The 23092-nt window shown below is 41.2% G+C and overlaps 1 protein-coding gene across 1 annotated transcript in view; it reads right to left on the bottom strand.

The window, feature by feature from the left end:
* The window catches only part of slc16a2 (solute carrier family 16 member 2), a 52451-nt gene that overhangs the window by 27886 nt on the left and 1473 nt on the right, over positions 1-23092 (bottom strand). The window contains exons 2-3 of the mRNA XM_015946727.3: positions 4566-4710; positions 3237-3723 (exon numbers count right to left, since the gene is read on the bottom strand). Coding sequence (XP_015802213.3) covers positions 3237-3723; positions 4566-4710 — 632 coding nt within the window. The remainder of the gene's footprint in view (positions 1-3236; positions 3724-4565; positions 4711-23092) is intronic.

Genomic DNA, 23092 nt, shown 5'->3' with positions numbered 1-23092 from the left:
GTGTCAAGTTCCCACCCCGTAATTAGAGGGTTGCAGGTTCGTATCTGTCACAGTCGTTGTGTCCTTGGGCAAGACACTTCATCCTCCTCACCTGCTGGTGGTGATCGGAGGGACCGGTGGCACCTGTGTATGGCAGCCTTACCTCTGTCAGTGTTCCTCAGGGCAGCTGTGGCTACAATGTAGCTCATCACCACTAGCGTGTAAATGGGTGAATAATTGTTGAGTTTTAAAGTGCCTTGGGGGGCTGTAGGACTCTAGAAGGCGTTAAATAAATTCTGGCCATTTGCCAATCCTTCAAGACATTTAAAATCAAAATAAGGCTGGGGCTGCGTAATAGAATGTTTGAAATATATATTTCGAAAAAACATTTCCTCAATAGACATTTGAGAATGAGTTGATAGAATCTCAATATAAAGAACAACCAAACAGATCTTTTCTGTAATGGAGCCACACGGCAGCCAGGCGGATCGCTGCTTACGGCTAATGTTTGTGCAGTTTTAGCCTTCTGCTGCAGGTAACATGGTTGGTAAAAATAGAACAAAATGAGAGCTCCAAATGGGAAAAAAGATGGAGGACACAGTTAATGTTGTTAACGGTGCCAAACTGTTCAATCATGTGGACGTAGTTTGGATTTCCTTGAGTTTGTCAGAACCTCTAGCAGCGCAGCCTTAGCTCGTAGCTGCACCGCTAGAGAGAAAACACTGATATTTTCGAGCTCCTGAACCAGAAACAACAGCTGGAGCAGCAGGATGTAGAACGTTATAATCCCAAATGACAGTGAATTTAAAGAGATTCCCTTAAAGCACCATCCATGTAACGTTTATTTCACTTATCCACACAACGTGATCAACCAGAAGAGAAAGTCTATACCAAACACACACAGATCTCACAAACCTCCATTATTAAAGGGGCATTAGGGAAGTTTGACAGTCAAAACATGTATAGAAATAATAAAGTTCTTCTTCATACATTCTCCTGCTATGCCCTGGTCCTGTAGAATGAGTCCTGGCATTTTTACTGTGATTGCCTGTTTTTCTGTAAAATCACAGAAAAAGAGAGTTGAGCTGAGCTGCTCGGGTCGAGCAGGCTGCTTCATGCGCGTTCACACTCGGCATCGCCGTAGCATTTGCTATCAGTAGCTTTAGCAGCAGAGAATGAGGTAGTGCCAACTCAGCGACTTTGTCGCTGTTCCTAACGCCTAGTGATGAACCTAGCTACATTTCTGAGGACGCTTAGGTACTTTCTTCTAGATATTTCCTGCAAATTAGCAACAAAATAGCCATTTTTGCTCCGAACCATTCTTTGAAGGTTGTTTCAGCTGTCATCAAGGATATAAAAGTTACAGATACAACAGACGTCATTGGCCCTTTAGCTCACCTGAGCCTGAGATCAGTGGACTCAGTGGTCTCCTTTAAAAAGCAACTGAAGACTCACTTGTTCAAGCTGGCTTTTGTATGACCTTCTTCACAACTCTCTCTTTATTCTGCTTTCCCCACCTATTCCACCTTCCTCAGGATCCACTGATTTCCCTTTTTCCTATTCTCTCTTTCTTTCTTAATTATTTTGATCACAATTGTCTCTTTTTGCTCATTTTACATATATTTATAAACATTTTCTAAATGCTTTTTTATATTTTTACATTTTTTGTTTTTGTGAAGCGCCTCATGATTTTTATCTTGAGAGGCGCTATAGAAATGATACTTTCTTCTTCTTCTTCTTCTTCTTCTTCTTCTTCACCTTGGAAGACATGGGACTCTCGTGCGGAAGATCCGGGTTTGATTCTGGATGTGAACATAGTTTATTTAGAGTTTATATTTTACATTAATGTTATATTTTTTACAGTAAGATGCCTACATTTTTATTTGAGACTTGCCGAACGGCTTTGAATTCACAGATAAAAAAGATGTGGGTTCAACTTTCATTTTGGAACAATTTTTCAGCAAGGGAAGGGAATGATCTGTGAAGCTCACAGACTGACCCATCATAAACCTTTGTCGGCTGTGCTGAAGAGAAAGGTACAGAACCAAATAATTTAATTAATTAGCTGTGCGTTCTCCTGTCCTCTGTCCTCAGGGCCACACACACACAGGACTGTCTCAGCTGTTATTTTCGTTAAGGAGTGTGCACGTACAGCATGCGCGCCTCGTGCACGAGCCTACTATTGAAGCTGCCATTACGCTTTTGGCCTGAGGGGGCAATCGTGAGCATAAAAATTCAAAACTTCGTAAAGTCCCTTTTAATGCTAGACAGTTATATAATGTTTGATTACATAATCAGCTTTGAAAATAAATCTGTAAAATCTCACTTAAAAGTACCAGAAAGTATTAAAGATTGACAAAAATGGTGATTTGTTTTACCTCATGTGTATCAATAGGTGACATCCTGTGGTCAAATTTGGTTACTGCAATCTCTCTCTCTCTCACTCTTGTTTCATGAGTTTTATTCTACATAGCACGCAAAGACAAGTCTTTCGCAGTAAGTTGATGAATAGGTAAAAACATTGTCATATCTGGTGTTAGCACTCTTGGGCGTTTTACAGTAGGGAGTACTTACTACACTTATTACGGTAATATGCCACCGGCATAGAGGAAGCGTCGTTTTTACCGTCTGGCTGGTAGCTTGCTGTTATTGCTCTGAACGACTCTTTACAGAAAGTAAAATGCTACAACTGGCTCATTATTAACTTCACACATACACTTCACTGTAATATCGAGTTGTTGGTAATGAAAAAGTAGCTATTTTTAAAGCCAACTATTTGCTTCTAATTCACTATGAACACTGTTAGCTCAACTTTAGCATCTAGCCTTCTTTACCCGATATTAGAGTAAAACAGAAAGATGCTGTGGCTTCTCAGGGGTACAAGAAATAACTTTTGGGTCACTCTTGTTACTTGGTTTGGGTCTTTAAACAACTCTAGAGCTTTAGGCCATAGTTGAGTTGCAAATGCTTGCGCTGCAGCGTTAGCTCACAGAGGACACAACAAACTCACACTCACTGTTGGTAAACAGTAGCTACGTTCCTCCTGCCTTTATCTTGAAAGGAGAAAAACTGACAATCCCCTCAACCGAATAAGAGTGAAATATGTTTCAGTACAACCTTACTTCCAACATGATTTAGACAGACTGTTCTAGGATTATTTCACTGTAGAAATCTTACTTAATTCTTACACACTGTACCTTTAAAGACGAGGAACAACAGAAAATGCAGATGGAAACAAACCTTTGAACTGTTCTTACCAAATGGATATATGGCACAAAGTATCCCAACACAGCTGTTGCTACTCCAAACGCCCACACACGGTACGTCACGATGTGAAACACACGTAAGTTGAAGTACTTCCTGATCCTGGCCAGGGCCTCGCTCCACCTGCTCATGCTCTGAGTAGTAGCCTGAGGTTGAGGTTCAGCAAGTCTAGGCCCCATGCCCGGCGGGCCCATTCCTCCGGCGGGAAGCAAAGGTTTGAACGTTAATGCCAGCAGGGCTTGGACCAGCATGAAAAGGCTAAGAATCTGGAAGATTCTGCTGAGACCCAGAGGTTCCATTTTCCCTAGAAAAAGTGGTAGGACTGAGGAAAAGAGGCTGGCCCCCGCTGTGACCACACCATTGGCCAGGCCCAGGCGATGGCGGAAGTAGTGCCCAAGGATGACCAACGAAGGCTGGAAAGCGAAGGAGGAGCCACAGCCAAACAAAATGCCGTACGTGAAGTATCGAAGCATCAAAGAGCTGCAAATAATGAAAAAACATGTGTTTGTAATTCAAATAAATAAATAAATATTAAATGCCATGAATTATTTACCAGTTGCGTTGTAACATCAAGAAAGCTTGATTGCAAATCGCTCCAAGTAATTAGCATCGGGGCTGACCTAAGGCAGTTTTCTAAGTAGGTTTTAGTGATTTTAGCAGCCAAACAAAAATATAATCAGATGGCACAAAGAGTAATGGGCAGTCTGTTGCACTGGTAATGTGTCTGAGATAACCTGTGTCATAAACATCTCCTTATTGATTAAAAGTGCTTTAGAGAACTTCTCCATACTCAAGAATCTGCTGCATTAAGTCTTTTATGGCTTTAGAACGAGCTGCACAGTTTCTGATGGAGCATTTACAGTAACAAGTACAACTTAAAATATCTCCTAATGTGTGGACATGGAGAAATGTGCAGACCAGATCTCTGCAGCTCACACTTCATCTTTGTTTTCAGAAGACAGTTCAAAGACTAGCATCAGCTGGCAGAACATAACTGAATCTCAGAGGTTGCTGCCACCATGTAAGTTGCGTTAAACATAGTGTAGATGTGGTTGACTAGAAAAATGGGCTCTGAGAGAAGTCTTAAAATACATCTAGCATGTAGATGATCTAATTCACTGAGTGGGTTTTGATTTAACTGGTTTATGTTGTGTGATATTACTTGACCTTCTTACATGAGCTGTTTAATCTCCTCCCATCTCCTTCATAAGATTAAGCTTTGTTTTTCTATCCCACATGCTCCTTGAGCCTTAAAAACCATTTAAGCTGCAGTGACATGTTTTGCAAGTGAAAGCTTTTTATTTTTACCAAAACATTCTTACTTTGCAAACGACGTACTGAGTAGTCCTATGAAAGCCAGTGCTGCCCCGCTGACAGCTGTCTTCCTACAGCCGAAGTGGTCCGTGAACATGCTGACCACAGGTGAGCAGAAGAAGATCATGCCCATAGCCAGGGCACCGACCCAAGCTGGAGAGAGAGCAGAAAGAAGGTCACTATTATTCCAAAAACAGAAACTGCAGGTGTTGTTGAAAATGTAAATAAACTCTTTGTACACAGAACAAAGATCCCTGTCCTGGTTCACCTTTCTGTCTGTCAATCAACTTAAACTAGGCATATGTAAAGGCTAGCAAGGAAATACTATGATGGAAGTTATGTGCCACCTCTGATCTCAGTGGAAGCAGAAAAAAAAGATAGTTGAGCCATGTTGGTGCTTGTACTTCAGTTGCCTCACATGCATTATTTAACTCAGACTACATCCATGTCTTTATGTCATACGAATGTTAGACCAGTATCTCCATGGACTGCTACATTTAGTGACTGGTTCCATACAAAATTGAGAAAAACCAACAAATTATCAGCTGGAAGCACACTGAATTGGTATACTTACAACAATTTTAGACATGCAAAGTTTATCATTGCAATTAAACTCACTCTTCATCTGTTCACAATATATTCAACTTTTATTTGAAATTATTCTTGGACAGTTATATTCTTTTTGTGCCCAACTGTTTTTTTTTTGTTTTTTTTTTGTTCTTAATTTGTGAGAAATAGAAATAATTGATCCCAAAGTGAGGAAATTCACTCGTTAAGGCAGCATGAATTGGAGAAAAACAATGCAGGTAAATGCACAAAGGTAGAAAGCCATTATTGTCACCTTCAGCAATTAGAACATGAATAAAAATAGAAATTGAGTTTCCAATAAAAAAAACAGCATATGGGACACAGACATACAAATGTGAATCTGAGTGTTGCACAGGTATTTCATATGTATTGAATATTGCACTGATGAAAAGGGATAATTCCAGTACCAGTTAAACTGAGGAGTTATACACTCTTACTGCAGAGGGGATGAATGACCTAAGGTGGCGTTCTGTTTTGCATCTTGGATGTCTCAATCTGCCCAATAGAGCTGTCCATGGCCTCCAGAGTGGAATGCAGTGGGTGGGAGGGGTTTTCCAAGATGGACGTCATTTTCACCAACATCCTTCTTTAACACATCTCCTCAACAGAATCCAGTGAGGAGCCCAAAACCGAGCTAGCTTTCTTAACAAGCATGTTCAGTCTCTTCCTGTCTCAGTCAGAGCTGCCTGCATCCCAACAGACCACAGCAGAGTGGAAAACAGAGCCAATAACAGAGAGATAAAAGGACTTTAGCAGATGGGGATTATCCCTGAGGGACCTCAGCCTCCTTAGGAGGTGGAGGAGGCTTTGGCCCTTCTTATACAGAGCATCTGTGTTGTTGGACCAGTTCAGTTTGTTGTTGAGGTGAACACCCAGGTGCTTATAGGTTTACACCACCTCAATGCCTGCTCCCTGGATGTTTACTGGTGAGTGAGGAGGAGTGTTTCTCCAGAAGTCAGTCACCATTTCCTCTGTCTTACTGGTGTTCAAGCAAAGGTGGTTCTGCTCACACAAGTCCATGATGACTGACCTGTACTCCAGGTCATTCCCCTCAGACACACAGCCGACAATGGCCGAGACATCAGAGAACATCTGGAGGTGACAGCTGCTGGTGTTGTAGGTGAAGTCCAAGGTGTAGAAGGTAAATAGAAAGGGTGAGAGCACCGTAACCTGCAGAGCTCCAGTAAGGCACACAGCTACCTCAGACATGTAGTTGTGCATCCTCATGTACTGTGACTTGTTGGTAAGTTGATGATCCATTCAGTCAGATATTCATCCACTCCTGCACCCTTCATCTTCTGCTGCAGTAAAGATGGCTTGATTGTGTTGAAGGCACTTGAGAAGTCAAAAAACATGATTCTCACAGTGCTCTTTTGCATCTCAAGGTGAGTCACAGCCCGGTGCTGCAGGTAGATGATGGTGTCCTCTACCCCCATGTTTGGTTTGTATACAAACTGCAGTGGGTCTATTTAATTGTAGTGCTGTAACATATTTGCTACTTTTGCATGTGGTGTTATCTATGAACTTTTAAATAATAACACTGGCACAAGATCTAATTGGCTCCTTTTTGTAAGAAATGTCTCAGATTAGTGCACTGCCATCTTGTTAAAGTAGAAACAGCTTTACAGGTTTGTTTGACAAGTTTTCATAGCATATATACAAATCAGCAAGCAAAGAGAAGTGGATGTTTGCTGGCCTGAGGTACTGTCTGGTCTACAATGTTAAAGTATAACAAACCAGAACCCTCCAATGAGGCCACTATGTACCCTGTAGAACAAACAAACACATGCTTCAGTCCAGTCTCCAGGGGAGCAAAGGTAGCTTTCATGTCTGTGTTACAGTGTCCTTACTGGGGGGGTCACACTGATTCAGCAGTTCCATTGGATGTGCTGGATGGACTGATTCGACTATTTGGACACACACATATGCACGCACACACACACACACACACACACACAGACACACATGCACACACACACACACACACACACACACACATACACACGCGCACGCACACTCAGGGTGAAATATGAGCAATGGAGCTTAGTAAAGTCACTGTTGTGCTTGTTTTCTAATTTGTGCCCCATACAACTCTCCACGTGTTCATCTGAGAGTTTAAACCACTCCTGTGATTATCTACAGACCTGGACTCAGATTTATAATCAATTTCTTGACCATTTTAGGTTTGGGATTACTTGTTTGCTGACAGACATCATACAATATAAAGTGAACATTTTTCTGATATTTATGACAACGCGGTCTTGTAACTACACAAACCCCCAAATGCACAACAAATTATTTGAACTGTGTGGTTTTAGAGTTGAACCACATGTTCAACTCTAAAACCACACAGTTCATTAAGATCAGAGCACACAATTTAATTTTCATGTTGTCCTCAATAATCATAAACTTAATCAAATGAGCTGTCCGTAATCACAGAAATGAGCTCTGACAGCCATGAATGCTAATAGTGATGTTTTAGCTACTGACTCAAAGGTTTTGCGAATCAAATGCAAAGCCATGAGGGCATGCATTTCTGTAGCTGAGGAGAGGAACTGGAATAAGAACGACTCTAAAATCTAGAATCTTTCTTCACAATTCAAGGATTTCACTACCTGTTGAGTGCTGTTAGTTACATAACCAAAACCATTACATACCTCACACAACATCTGTTTTCCAATAAAATAACATTAAAACTGCCATAACCCCCCCCCCCCCCCCCCACACACACACACACACACACACACACACACACACACACACACACTCCAACCTCCCACACACACACACACACACAAGAATCTCCCACACTGAGAGAAGCAATGGTCTGGGAATGCATGGAGAGCAGAGTTCTCATTAGTGAGGTCAAAACACCGAAACAAAAGAAAAAGAACACAGTGAGCGAGGCACTGAAGCAAAATAGAGGTGTGTGTAGTGGGTTGCTGCTTACTTTGTGAACGGGAGCTTCAGCTTGTCTGCTTGCAAACAAGATTACCCTGAATGTCAATCTTCTTTTGTGTGGGATTTAAAAAATCTACTATTAGAACACACCAGAATCACATAATCTTAATATTGCTCTCTTGTCTGTGTGTGCGTGCGTGCGTGCGTGCGTGCGTGCGTGTGTGTGTGTGTGTGTGTGTGTGTGTGTGTGTGCTTACATGCAACTTCTTTGATCTGTCATTTTAACAGGCACACAAGCAGTTATCTTCATTAATATTCTGCTTGTCAAACGAAGTTTGCTACTGCTGAGCGTGCAAGCACACTGAGTCTCTTCTGCCACTAAGTCTTTTTGATCAGCAATAAAATGTCTTTGATGCTCAAAATCACCTTCACTCTCCAGAGGAGAAATAATTAAGCTTTTGAAAAAAGAAGAACTTGTTTGCAAACAGTTGAGGTGGAAGGCACGGCACTGGAAAGAAACCATGAGTAATGAGGTTACAGAGTTGGAGTCTAAACTCTCATTTTTAAAGAAGTAGTTAATTTAATCAGTACATTTGAAGTGGTCTCAAGTTATTTGTGCAATTGTGCAATTGTTGGACAAAATGACTTGCTGTGGCATTAATTGCACTAATAGAGCGTCCAAGGAGTCTCCACTTAATTTTTTCGGTAAGTAAAATTATATTTACGTATTTTAGGTCACTGCCGAGCTGAGCTTCGATGTTAACATGTACTGTTTAACCATGAAATTTAAATGTAATAGTGTAAAACCCAGTGCATTTAACATAATGCTGCACTTTAGAAAATGGGTTGAAATATAACATGTTGGTGGAGCTGGGTTCCAACTATCGGCTTGTGGAGCTCTCGGGAGACCGATGTTTTCCACCCGGAATGTCGGCTGTTTCTCCCCGCAGCCCGGTCCATCTCTGTCTCATCGCGGCTTCTGTGTGCTGCGGCGGGCTGACGGCTGGTTCCTATGGCAAGCCAGAACCGCCAAAATACGCCACTTCTCCCCGCAGCTCGGCGCATCTGTTTGATCGCGACTTCTGTGTGCTGCGGCGTGCTGACGGCTTGTGGAGCTCTGGGATGGAAATCTTTCCACGCGGTTTTCCCCAGCGGCAGCTCTGCGCAGCGGCGCTTGTCTGCTGTGCAGCTGCCGGCTTGTGGAGGTCTCCGAGACCTCTGTGTTCCACCCAGTTATACCCAGCGGTCAGCTCGGCGTATCTCTGACTCAGAAGCTCTGGTGTTGTGCACAGTTAACTCCGGTTGTAGCTAGGTTGCTACCTCCGTTAGCTTAGCTCCCACCTCCGCATTAGCTTTGGTTTAGCTTCAGGTTAGCTTGTAGCTAGTTCGACCGGGTGTCGTCAGTTGATCCCAGCCTTACAGCCCCACCCTCAGCTCCACCTCTCTTCTCTTTTATGGAATTGTCTGGGCTTGACGGAACCTGTGACACGGTCAAAATGGCGGTGGTGGCCACCTCTCATTTGGGCTCAAAAAAGTAATATTGGAGCCTATGGAAAGAAGATGTCCACATATATTATGTCGATGGGTTTGACTCAATTTTAGAGCCGCATTGTGGGGGCTTGAGTTTAACACAGAATGTCCTGTTGTGGAGATACGATCTAAGCCAGTCCAGAGTTTAACTCCGCATAAGCGGCTGAAAATAGATGAATGGATGGATGGATATATATAAATTTTCTTTTTTATTATTTATTCATTGGGTTGCTGAATGGCCTTCATAAAAAGAGGATTTATCAATAAATCTGTGGGTAGAACCAAGCTGAGGTAGGAAACAAGGATGTACCTCAAAGTGCAAAACAATAATTATCTTTAAAAAAAAGGTATAGCGGAGGATCTTTTTCTTCTGGGGAGATCATCTGAAACATTGGTCCGCATAACTGTCGATCATTCTGGTGAAACTTTCATGCAAGGCTGTCATTACTGGGTTTGTTTTCACTTGCACATGCGCATTCTGTTTATTTGTAGAGCGATACACCTTCGTCCATTCATTTTACCTTGCCGTTCTCACCGGGTTCTTTTGAGAATGGCTGAGAGTCACAAGAGAAGAAGTGTCTCCGAAATCTATGATAAGAAAAGAAAGGTCTCCGAAATGAGAAAAAAGACCAGTTTTTTTAGGACTCCTTTCAACGCTGGCATGTGCTGAAAGTGAAGGTTGGGCTCCCCACAGGTGCCTCTGTTGCTGGTTTTCTGCTCGACGGGTAAGCTAAGAAACACAAATCTTCTTTTCTTGTGTGAGCATGAGCTGCAAGGCCAGCAGCTAATGGTAAACGGAGCGTGCACGAGGACAACTGTGCATTCTCTCTTGTACGCATTTTTTTAAAAACAGGAAGAGGGCGGTTCTTTCCTGAAATTCAGAAACATCCTCCGCCATACCTTTAACTTCTCAAATTTTGTGAATGCATTTTCTGACTTTCTAGACTTTCAGTCTAGGTCACACCTTCCTACATCTAATCAATACAATGACTCCCTCTCAATAGAGGCCAACGACTCATTGGGGGTAGAGAGGCGGGGTACCCAGAGTAGTTTCTGCTCATTAAATAACGAGCACTTTACTGGTTTCCGGGGAGGTTTGTTACCGGAAGACAAGATGAGCGGCTCTCTACAGAGACTTGGCTCTCATCGTTCACTTTGAAAACCCGTTCAAAAGATTTGATTTGTTCGTGAGCGTCACATCACTATCCCCATAACAGTTCTGTCTCGCGGAGGAGCTAATTTGTTTGCATCAATGTGAAACACGCATACAAAAAACATAAAATAAACGACAGAAACAACAGCTCCCCCCAGCCACGACTCTGCTCCCATCATTCATGTTTATGAGCTGTTCGAAAAAATCGGTTTGTTCGTGAACGTCACAACTCTCAAAGCTTTTTTCACTGTGTTCAGGATATAGTGGGTATAGAAAGGATGGTAAAAACACTGCTAACAATGACAGACGTGGTGGGAATGTAAAAGAAGAAAAAAATAAGGCAGACTCGGTAGATGTGAAACTGAAAGTAAAAAGCGCATCGCATAATTGATCTCAATATTCCGGCGATCGCAATAATACAGCATTACTAAAAGGGGAATTTTTTTGTTTTTGAAATTAGTATGATTGTATGATTTTTAAAAGAGCAAGTTGCCACATGAGGGCGAACGAGATGAAACGTTCACCTGAAGGTCTATTTCAGCTGTGTTGCTTCGGTGATGTAGGTGTTTTGGCTGAAAACCGAAAATGCAGTTTTGGGTCATTTTTGGTGACAGAATTTTCGGGGCATCCCTATAGACCCAACCTACTTCAACATCAGCAATATATAAACATTGGTCACTGCTATGCTAACCGCAGAGAAATGCTAGCCCAAATTACAGCTAATGTTAGCCAAAGCTACAGCTAACATCAGCCTGAGCAACTTCAAATCCTAACGAGAGCCTCAGCTAAAGCTATCCCGAGTTACTAATGTATTCGGTGAACGAGTGGAAAATAAAGAATGTCTGAGAACTCATGTTCCAGGATGTACTGGGAAGACTGTAGTCCAGTCCAACAGAATACGGCTGCACACTTCTTTGTCCGCACCATACATACATGCACCCATATTACTACCAGAGCTCCTGGGCCATACTGAGCTCCAACAAAATTTCATGTGCTTTACAGAGGTTCAAAGAGCAGTTTTCAATTGTAAAAAAATGTTCTAAGGAAATGAAAAACCTAGATTTGCTGTCACTAGCCACACCCAGGGCTGTTAACTGCCAGACCTTTAGAATTAAGACATATTTTCAATAGAACCTGTCTGATAACATGAAGAAGGCTAAAAGATCTTAAAAAGCAACCTATCATGTCCTGTTCTGAAGACCAACACAAGAACCCAGAACAATGTCTAAGTAACCGCAGGCCTCGCTTAGTTACAGTCAGAGGTCATGATTCAACAATAAGTTAGAGACAGGGGAAAAATGGCATCCACGGTCGAGTTCTAAGGAGGAAAACCTCTGCTGGTCAAAAGAACACTAAAGTCTGTCTCACATTTGCCAAGAAATACATCTTAAGGTTCAAAGATTTTTCTAGGAAATTCTGTGGATTATCAGGACTAAAGTGGAAACTTTTGGAAGGTGTGTGTTGTTACAGCTGGAGTAAACCTAATACTGCATTTCAGAAGTTTCTGCTGCCTGTTTTGAACACTTTGGCTTGTTCCAAAAGAACCATATTCAGAAAGATGCAACTCTAGGACTTACAGAACAATATAAGCCACTTTAAAATCTTAATCATTGCTTCATTTACTCCAAGGTGCCAAAACAATCATCATTGTGTAAATTGCACTGTGACGACGACATCGTCTGAAAATTCCTTCAATGAAACAATGCACCGGATTGTTATTGGCATTGCCCGGGGTTCCCACTGTAAAAGAAACAATAGCCATACATATTTTTACTCTACTAATGGAAGCAAGGATTTACAGGACTACAGGCCTGATATGGAAAGCATTTTCCTGAAGGCGCCATAAAATGCCATTAGCAGGTGGTGAAGCTGGAACATACACTCATCTATGACGTACTTGCTATTTGTGTTTAAAATGACACAGAAAACAATGTTAGTACACTGGCAAAACACAGATAAACTAGCGGAAAGCTGTTCAAGAGCTCTTAAAATGTAGCAACCTAGTAGAGATTTTTGTTTACTCATATTTGTGACAGAAAAACAAACTTTGGGAAACAGTTTTTTTTATATGTAGAAATGTGGTTGTATTCTAATGTAGCTCATAGGGGTGCAAGTACGGATCCGTGATCCACAGATTTAACTCTAGGGTTCTGCAAGCATGTGGTACGCGGACTGGTCACGTGAAAGGCAGAGGCGCCACCTGTTCAGTCCAAACATGAAAAGCTAAGCGGTGGTCATAGTGAGGAGCTTGAAAAACCACCTGCATCTTTTAAGTTGCATGTATGGGAACATTTTGGCTTCCCTGTAAAATGCAATGATGATACAAATGGCAAAAATGAACACACACATGCCTGCCTCCAGTCTGACGGCACAGCGACGCTCACGCTTACCTCCGATCGCTATGAAAGCAGGGAGGAAGGTGGCACAAGCAAAAATGCCCGGGACAATTATTACATTAGCATGATGGGAGCTGAAATATTGGAGGGGGCAAATATGTAAAAGAGGAGGAAAGAAAAATAAACGGCACTTCAGAAAGGTGAGGAAATTAGTGAAAAGAGGACAGGCAGGTAGTGAGCTCTCTCTATGGCAAGCTGTTTTAACATTTAATTTAAAAAATCTGACCTCCCTGTAATTCCTTTTTATATAGCAACAGTAATCTTCGCCAAAATTGCACATGAAGACATCAACAGCTATGTTGTTACTACAGAAATAATATTTAATGATATTCATAATGACAACTGCACTAGTAGGAATTAAATGTGAGACATCTGAAAATCCCTAAAAACCTATGGTTTCAGGACATTTATTAGGCAGACTGGATATGCATTCCATATATCTATAATTCTATTGTTCCAAGTAGAACTGAACATTCCAGATATCCATAAGAACATTCTTGCTGAAAATCTGAAATGTTCATTCTAAGAATCATTCAGTTAAGAAATATTTGATGTAGATATTAAAGAATGCAACTGCGTTAAATGAGTCTTGGGTTTAATGTTGTTTGTATTTAATGAGCATTGAGTAGAAAAATGTTGAACTAAGTGTTCTACAAAATAAAGGGAGAGCAAAGTAATTTGTCTTTTTTCTCCCTTTCTTTCTGCTGATGCTAAAAATGATCCGATCTGTGACTCAAAACCGTGATACGATCCAAACCGTGAGTTTTTAGATTTGTTGCACAACTAATAACTCATCTTCATGCATCTACAAATAACCTCTCCTTATTTTTTAGATCTGTACGCTTTTTATTTTTTATCTACTTCCTTTGCCTAAAGGCATTTGTAATTTTACAACAGCAGGCAAAAAGCCTCAGAGTTTTTAAAGAACCAAAACCAGTAAAAAGGAGCGACCCAGAAGTTATTTCTTGTACCCCTAAGACGCCTCGGCACATTTGTTTTTTACTGAAGAAGGCTATTGTCTAACATTGATGCTAATGCTGACCTAACAATAGGGCTGTAGCGAAGCCTCGACGAAGTCAACGGCTCGATTCTAAAAATTTGTCGACGTCAGATCCGGAAGTCGACGCACCGCGCCCACTTGTTGCATCCCCAGGAGTTTGTAAATAGAGGAGGAATCTGCCTGTTTTTCCTCTAGTTCGCCCTCTTCTCCGCCTTCACTAACATCTCCGCCAAATACCGAAGACCCGGAACAACGTCCGTCCACTACTAGATTATTTTCCTGTTTTGCCCGCCTTCGTCTCCCGGCAACAGACAACAACTTCCGGGGTCAGATGCGCTGCTTCGTGTCTATCGCAGATGTAGAAAATCACCGGGAGCGCTTCTCCCTTCATTAAGGAGCTTCTTTCAGGCATTAGGAGAGCTGTTTTGGTGGTAGCAGTCTCTCCTCCGTGCTGGTCTGTTTGCTGCTGGGTGTTTTTGGTTTATTTAAACTTGGTAACTTGAACTTAATGTTGGTAAAGCTACTGTTAGCATCTTCGCTAACAGCTTCTTGCGTTGGGATAAGCTGTTACGTTTTGGTTTAGAGTTCATCTTTTTTGTGGTGTAGATCTCCCTTTAATTACATTTAGAGTGTTGTGGGTTTTCGGTTTAGTGTAAAATATCACCTGAGTTTGGTTTAACCCGTAACACCACTCGCCTCACGCTCTTAAGTGACCAAAACAAAGCAGCATGGAGACACTCCATCTTCTACCACCTCTCAGGCAGCAGCCTGCACTCCCAAGTTCTATACGTCACCAGAACATAACCAAACAACACAATAAACGCAGTGTTATACAAAATGGAAGGCCTGTAGTGTTTATTCTCTTACAGTATGAATTTATCAATTTTTTTGAGGAATTTATTTGAGATTTTCTGGTTTTTGTTAATTGTGCAATAGAAAAATAATCATTAGATTAATTTTCTAAATAGTCATTAGAATAGTCGACTATTCGATAAAATAATCGTCAGAATAATCGTTTTAAAAATAATCGTTTACCCCCAGCCCTACCTAACAATGCTAACAAAGCAAATAATCTGCTCTAAAAATATATCAAGCTAATTTTTCTGTCACCAACAACTAGATATTACAATGAAAAGTATGTGTAAAAGGAATAATGAGTCAATCATGACATTTTACTTCCTTAAATGAGTCGTTCAGAACTTACAGCAAGACAGCAAACCATAGACATTCATACGCAGCCATGCCAATGATCACTGTAGAGTGTAACTGCATCGCTGGTGGGTCTCTTCACTCTCCAAACCCAACTGGAGTCGACACTGAGTGAGCAAATATGCGCGTTTTTTGTGGTGTACTATTGAAAACAGGTCACGTGGGAATACTATGGACTTTTCTAGCCTACTAGTTGGGATTTTATATTTTATTTATAGTCGTATTATCATGCCATACCGTATGTCTGGTTTTGTGAAAAAGCATAATAAAATGTATTTTTTCTAGTTGGGTAAATTCTCAATAGAAATAAATTCGCAAGGGTTGAATGGGAGCCTGTCCGAGACGGCAGCCCACTACTCCACCAGCTCCAATAGGCAGCGCCAGTCCACATCGTTTCTACGTATATGATGTCTGTGCAGCAAACAACCACTCTTCTAATGCTGGAGAATTTTTTACCATAAAGAGTATAGTAAGAGCTCTCTCCTATAAAACACCCAAGAGGGCTAACATCAAATATGACAATGTACTTATCTACGGTACTTATAAACTTACTGTATATTACTCGTTTTCACTTTTCATCTAGCATCTTCTGGCACTGCTCTGTTCCTGGCAACAGCCATGAAACTCACTGAACAGCAGTGAGAACGTGATTTTTTTGCTAAGAGGTTCAGATTGCAGTAACCAAATCTGACCACAGGATGTCACTCTTACTTGGTTGTTACATATTGCACCTAGCATGTTTTAAATTTCCTGAATTCTTTTTCATTTAAGTAAGTTGTTATATATTAATAAAATCACTATCATAGAATATATTGTGAAAACTATAAGAAAACTGATGAAAATGATAGATAAGTAGTACATGTTACATGTTACATGTACAATGCTTACATAACTAAGACAAACAATAAAGAGTGTACTTTTGTCTCTAAAACATTTAACTACTAAAAGATACCGGAGCATTTTCTTGCCGTAGAGCCAGTTGTCACTAACTGATTATCATGAGCATCAAGTTTCTGGCAGGTCGGGAGTATTGAGCAAGACTTATGTGCAGTCATCTGTTACAGATGACAGAGGAGTATCTTCAAACTGCTTCCACTCACAAACCAGTTTGGACAACAGCAATCTCTGGATGCCCAGAGACTCGATTTACTTGTTGCCCCACACTGATTACTCAAAAAATCCTTTCGATGTCTAAAGATCATTATGCACTCCTGAGCTGTCAGCGCTTGCTGCCTCTGACACATTTAACACTTATACATAGGTTACCTACAGTGTATGTGTGTTAGTGTTAATAAATACCATCAGACTGCCACTGGTTGTGAACAAGTTAATATCACATGATCACCCCAGCTTTATTTATTCTTGTTTCATAATGCGTCTAATAATCTCTCACTAATTTTAAAGATTTTAATGAGGCATTAGCTGAGAGTCATTTACAAAACAAACTCTGAATGCTACCAAATCATGAGAGCTTGCAATATTGCCATTAACATTAAGGTTAACCAAATCAGCAATATGATTGTTTCAAACTAAAAGGCAACAAAATATGTGCAGTTCTCTAAGAAACGATACACAATAAATGCATTCACTTAAAGATTTTAGACAAACCAAAATTTGGGATGGTGAGATGATCATATTTGATTTACTGTCCATATTTTTTTCACCCAACTTTTTAAACTGTTTAAATACAGTCTCTCCACCTGCTGTTTATTAAGATAAAAATGAACTCAGATATAAAAAAAATCTCTCCTCATCTGCATGTGTCTGCTTATGTGCGTGTGAAGGCTCTTGAGACGTTGATCCAACCTGAACCCACTCCCCCTGCCCTCTGGAATGCCAAAAATCTTCCAGTGCACTCAAATCTGCCAACCTGAGATTTAAAGCTGCCCTGGAGATGCTGGAGAAGTCTCGGGCAGAAGAGGCACAGTTCATCACACGCCGGTATTAGGGCTTTCACACAAGGGCCCTCTCTACTCTGCCCAGATACGATAGGAAGTGTTCACATCTGGCTAGCCTGGGTTTTTTTCTGCACACAACCGGTTGTTTCTTCACTCCTCTTCCCTAGGCAGTCGGCTTCAGGCTGAACTGGACCAACACACCCACTGCCGACTGATTGGCAGGCTCAAATTCATGCTGACCATAAGGGGGAGCCTCCTACAGACCCTGTGCACAAGAAAATGCTAACTTCCTGTTTTGAGACCGGATGTAGAGTTGTTAATTTCCGCTAACTTTATTGTGCTTTTAATTTGCTGAATCGACTCTAACGTCATGTCAAAATTACAAAAACGGAATGATCGCGTTAAACTACAAAGAGCAGAAGGTGGGAACCCTCATCACTGCTGTGTCCTGCTGGGGGGAGATTTAACAAAACGATTAGTTTCACTTCTTTCCCAAGGATCCTGAGTTGCGGGAACAAAGACTGATAAAAATCAGATGGGACCACTTCAGAGTTACGGCCAGCTCTAGAGTGTGTAGTCTGCATTTTGAGACTGGCTAGATCTTCTTGTCTTCCTCTGGAAAGCAATGTCTTCAGCCAAAAGTTGTGCCATCGTTATTCCACTGGAATGACTTCACGAAAAAGTCAGAGCGACCCGCAGTTTGGGAGTGCCGCCCTCGGCCTGTTGACACCGTGGCTATGGCAACCAAGGATGACAACACAGAGGATGGAAACACTGATATCCCTATCGCGGGTTATGCTGAGTCTGATCCAGCCTCCATCCCCATGACTGAAGAGCATGATTATGCAGCAAGCTCTTTGATTGTCGTAGATCGCATTAAATCTGAATCTATGTCAAGGGAGATAGAGGAGCTTAGGCAGCAGCTTTCTCTCTTTTGCTCTGAGGCGCAGAGGAAAAAAGATCAACAAGTCGATGAACATCGTCCACAGATATATTTGGAAAATGCCCGAGACATCTTGAGAAGTTTAAACGCCGCTTAATTCAGCCATTTGGCTACCTTCTGATGGAAAACCTGACCGTAAATCCTAGCGTAAACATATGCACGATTCATTATCATTCTGAATACTGAGGAGGAAACATGTTCTCTGACTGAATCCGCCTCTGTCTGAGCGCACACACACACACACACACACACACAGTGCTGCCAGGCTGGAGCTGCCCCGCGGGAGGACAGACACAGCAGTCTGGAAACAATATCAGAGTCAGAGTCTCCAAAAACATCACTGCTCACGGCCTTAGGGATGCACCGATGGATCGGCCTTTGATCCCAATCGGCCGATAGCGCACCTATCGGTTTTGATCAGAATTTTCAAAATAGATCAAAGCAGACCGATCAGGTAGGGTTGTCACGGTAACCGGTGTAGCGGTAAACCCCGGTAAAAAAAAGTTGACAATAATAATAACTGTCTTGTTTTTTAAAAAACTATATTATCTTGGTGGGTTTACCGTGGCTGCGGTGTAGGCGCGGTGACCCCTACCAGCCACCGTATCATCTGCTGAAGTTGCCGGCGGCATATGCGCACTTTCTTGTTTACAACCAAGACTTTCTTGAAGCTAAAGCTGAAATAATGGCCAAAGGAGGAGACGGCAGCACTCAGGAGGACATTTCTTATCCCTCAAAGAAGACAAAGTTGGAAGTACGGGCATCTTTTGGATATTTGAAGAATGCCAAGGGACAGTTTATAGAAGACGGTTACATTTCCTTTATTCCCAGATTATGTAGTTTGTAGCACTCATTATAATGTTGTAGAAAATTTCTGGCCAATCCATGTGATCGGTATCGGTGATCAGCATTCTTTGATATCGGTATCGTGATCAGCAGCAAAAAACCTGATCAGTGCATCCCTACACGGCCTTCTTAGTTTTATTTAAGGGAGACACCGCGGATCTCTTTTGCCTCGCCCAAGTGCTCAGAGATAGACGTTCCTGAGAAGAGCCTGTGAAAAAAAACTACCAAAGCAGGACTCGGACCTGACACCATCCAGGCCAAACTGGGTCGATGTGGAAGCAGCAATCCTGAATGCGGCCCCTATTGGACAATTAAAAAATAAATCAATACTGCAGATTATGGCATGGAATTTTGTAAATTTAATATCTCTGTCACTATGAAGAATATGCAAAGTTTATTGTATTGTCCGAGATGACTCACATGAAGCAAAAAGGAGAACATTTGGTAAGATATTTCCACCGATACAGGTACAATTGATTATTTATAAATAAATAAACCGATAGTTTTAATGCAGGAGGCCGTGCACATTCGTTGTTTTGACACCTATTGAACTACTCTGGAATTGATAAGGGAATTGGATCGAAAGACAGAATCGACAATGCCATTGATTAGGGCTGAAAGGTTTTAGGAAAAGATTGAATTGTGATTTTTCTAGCAGAAATTGCGATTTCAGTTCAATTCACGATTTTCTTCAAACAAAGGTGCAATACTAGCCTGTCAAGCCATCCTGTAGAATAGATTAAGTGAAATTATGGTCTAGACTCTAGTACAACAAATCATTCCCATTAATATTTACTATCTAATCATATAATAAAAAGTTAGGTGTTAATAATTTCTCCCATTATCTTTTTTTTGTGCTTGTGAAGCAACTTGTGATTTTTATCTAGAGAGGTGCTTTATAAAAAACATGTTCTTGTTCTAATCGAAAAATGCAAGGAGGAAATCTGAAGGTAGAAACAGCTTTCAAATGTATTAAATAACAAATGCACACAGTTTCCCCCGCATTACCAAGGCAGGCTGGCTGCACGTTTTTCGAAGCCGCCTGATAGTTTTTCCTCACTAAAGCTCTGCTATAAAGCCTAGCTTACGCTGAGGTCAGCTCTGTGAGAGAGACGCACGCATTCAAAGAGACACTCTGACACGTTAGCTTGTTTGAATTAATGTGTGCCATCAAACCATTTCTAAAAGAGGAGTTGAAGTTTCAAGTGCGACTCCGCACTCACACTGATGAAACATAAACCAAGCTTTAGAAATCAGCCTCAACCTGCTCTGATGTGGGAGGAGTCTCTCTCTCCCTCACTCACCTACGGTACCATTATTATCGGCTCTAGCAGTGCTGTGTGTGGAGAAATAAAACAGGGAAAATAACCTAAACGTGCAACTCTGCCAGCTGTGAAGTTGGGCTCGGCTCTGGACGGTACACCCCACTCCCCTCCCCCGTGCTGGCTGTAACACAGGGGAAACCCCCGGATGTTAAAAAAAAAGTTACACAACAGATCATGGATCAGTCAAAACCGCTAAAAAAGACACATAGCTTTGACGGTCACAAGATTGTGCTGTTTGAAATCGCTATTTCGGGCCCAAAATGATAGATCGTTCGGCCCTAACATTGATATTGTTCAAAAGTATCAATTCCCAACCCCTAGGTCAGACGCTTCAAAGACATGTCAGGTGTTATCGCAAGATCTCATTGTTCCTTCAGAATGAAGCCAGTAACAACTGCTGCCACCTAGCAGTCAGAACTTGAACTGCACCACACAAAATAAATACAGTAAATGTTTACATGTAAATTATTTAAGGTTAGGATTAGGGATCAGTCAGTCCTAGATTTTCATGCAGGGTGAACATGAAAATAGTCTCCTACACCTATCTCCTGCATTGGATGTTGAAACTCTACATCACGCTGCCACTTAACATTCATGGACTCTCCCATCTTGACTCACGACAGGGAAGTTTATTGTTTTGGCATCTAGGAAACAGCAGAGAATGGCTAGTTAGCTAGCTAGTAGAAGCTAACTGTTAGCATTAGCAACTCCACCACACAGCAGAAAACCTCCAGGCTTGTGTTATTTGTGGAGATAAAACATTAATATCACAGAGCAAAAAGAATCTGTGGTAGAGTTGCATTGCTGTTATTCAGTCCAAGGAGAAATGTCCAAATATCAGACACCAAATCATGCCGTGTTAAGCTCTCCTCTGATGTAGCATTGTGCTAGTTCCTGAAACAAGTGCATCTGAGCTCCTCCCACAGAATGGCATTCATTCCTACTAGAGACCACTGCAAATGTTTTGTTTAAACGGGTGTCCCACACCTTTAATAAAAAAACTGATATTCTGCTTTTAAATGTCAATTTAGTATCCTAACTAACCAAAAGAATGAAACATTTCTGCGTATCAACTATTTCTTACTTCCCTAATTAAAATAACATTAAAAACACTTTTTTAACAATGAATTTCATGTCATGAGGAGTTTAAAGTCTTTAAAGAGTTTAGCTTACTCTTGTTGGAGCCAAGCCAAATAACAGACAGGGTCACACAAAATCAACAGTTGTATGATTATACTCATTTTGAACCGACCTAAGCAAAATGAACTTTTTTTTTACTTAACACTTTTATCCCATAATTTCATGTCTTCATAATTTTGAACAAAGCAACAAATCCTCCTACCGATGTGCCTCAGTACTTGCTTTTGGCTCATCATCTTTTCCTCCTGCTCGGTTTTAAATTATTTCAGCCATTAATAAAAGATGAATCCCTTTACTCATGTGCTGTCTTTCTCCTGCCGCTCCACACGAACACCCTGATTAGCTAACCTGGCAGCAGCTGCCACGGTGAACTGCGTTTTGAACTTCTCTCCCATGTTCGGCGCGCCCATGTTCCATCATGAAAGGATCGCTTCCCCACCGATCAAAAAATCAACACAATTTGTGTGTGTGTGTGTGTGTGTGTGTGTGTGTGTGTGTGTGTGTGTGTGTGTGTGTGTGTGTGTGTGTGTTATTTTCTATTGCAGTAGAACTGCCTTGATGCGTGTTACAACATCAGAATGAAATGGCCCCATCTGTAACTCACAAACCCACGTATCTCACATATCTTTTAATGATTTCTGCCTGTGAAAATCCTGTGGTACTTCCACATTCTTTTGTTTACACCTGAAGGCTTAATAAATATCCACCACAAATGAGTTCAGCAGGGCCCATTGTTAATCTCTGATCAAGCTTTAATTAGATAAACCCTGGATTTTCTCTTCAGCTGCTCTACTTAGTAATTTTCACCAAATGAAACTGTTTCTGAAAGTTCTCCACGTGTCTCTTATCTTGCACTAAAATCATTTGGGAGGAAAACCTTCCTCACTACAGCTACTGGCTGTTCTCTTGTGTTTTCCTTTGTTGGTGAGAGGAAAGGGTCAAGGACTCAGGCTACTAACTTTATCCTTTTACACAACGTAAAACCAAGAATTACATCCATGAACTGCAGCAGATGAAACAAAGTACAAAAAAGTTAAAGATAACCAAATCCTGACAGCAACGTCCATCCAGTTCGGTCACCAGGTAACTATTCTGAGTGATGACCTCTGTGGATAATCTACTTGCAGGCTCCTGATTCTCAGAATGTACACGTTACAAAACCTGAACTTTAATAGAAGTGCTCATTAAAAACAAATATATGTATATTTCAGGGTGCAGCACATTTGTATCTAACATACAAATAATTTGTTTTTTTTCATCTTGTTTCTAAAATCTACAATAATAAATAAGGGTTAATTTGTTCCAGGGAGAAGTTTAATCTCCTCCCACATGCTGACCTTTGCTGGTGATTGTGGAACATGAAAAGGACTTAAGAAAAATACCCACTCATGTTACTGTTTTGGAAGGAGAACAAAGAATGAAGGAAGGAAGCCAATCCCAAAATGAAGTTCCTATAGTTACCAATTCACTCGGTAGTAGTTCACTTACAAATAGTGAGTAAATAATTTAGGAGAAGTGATCATTTTTAAAAGCTTGATTCAATTTTGATAAGACTTCCTCCAATAAAAGCATCAGATCATCCCATAAATTCATAGAATCAAATGTT

Source organism: Nothobranchius furzeri, chromosome 1, assembly GCF_043380555.1.
Source record: "Nothobranchius furzeri strain GRZ-AD chromosome 1, NfurGRZ-RIMD1, whole genome shotgun sequence".
NCBI lineage: Eukaryota > Metazoa > Chordata > Actinopteri > Cyprinodontiformes > Nothobranchiidae > Nothobranchius > Nothobranchius furzeri.
Note: the sequence above shows the minus strand (reverse complement) of the source record. Positions and strands in the feature narration are given on the sequence as shown.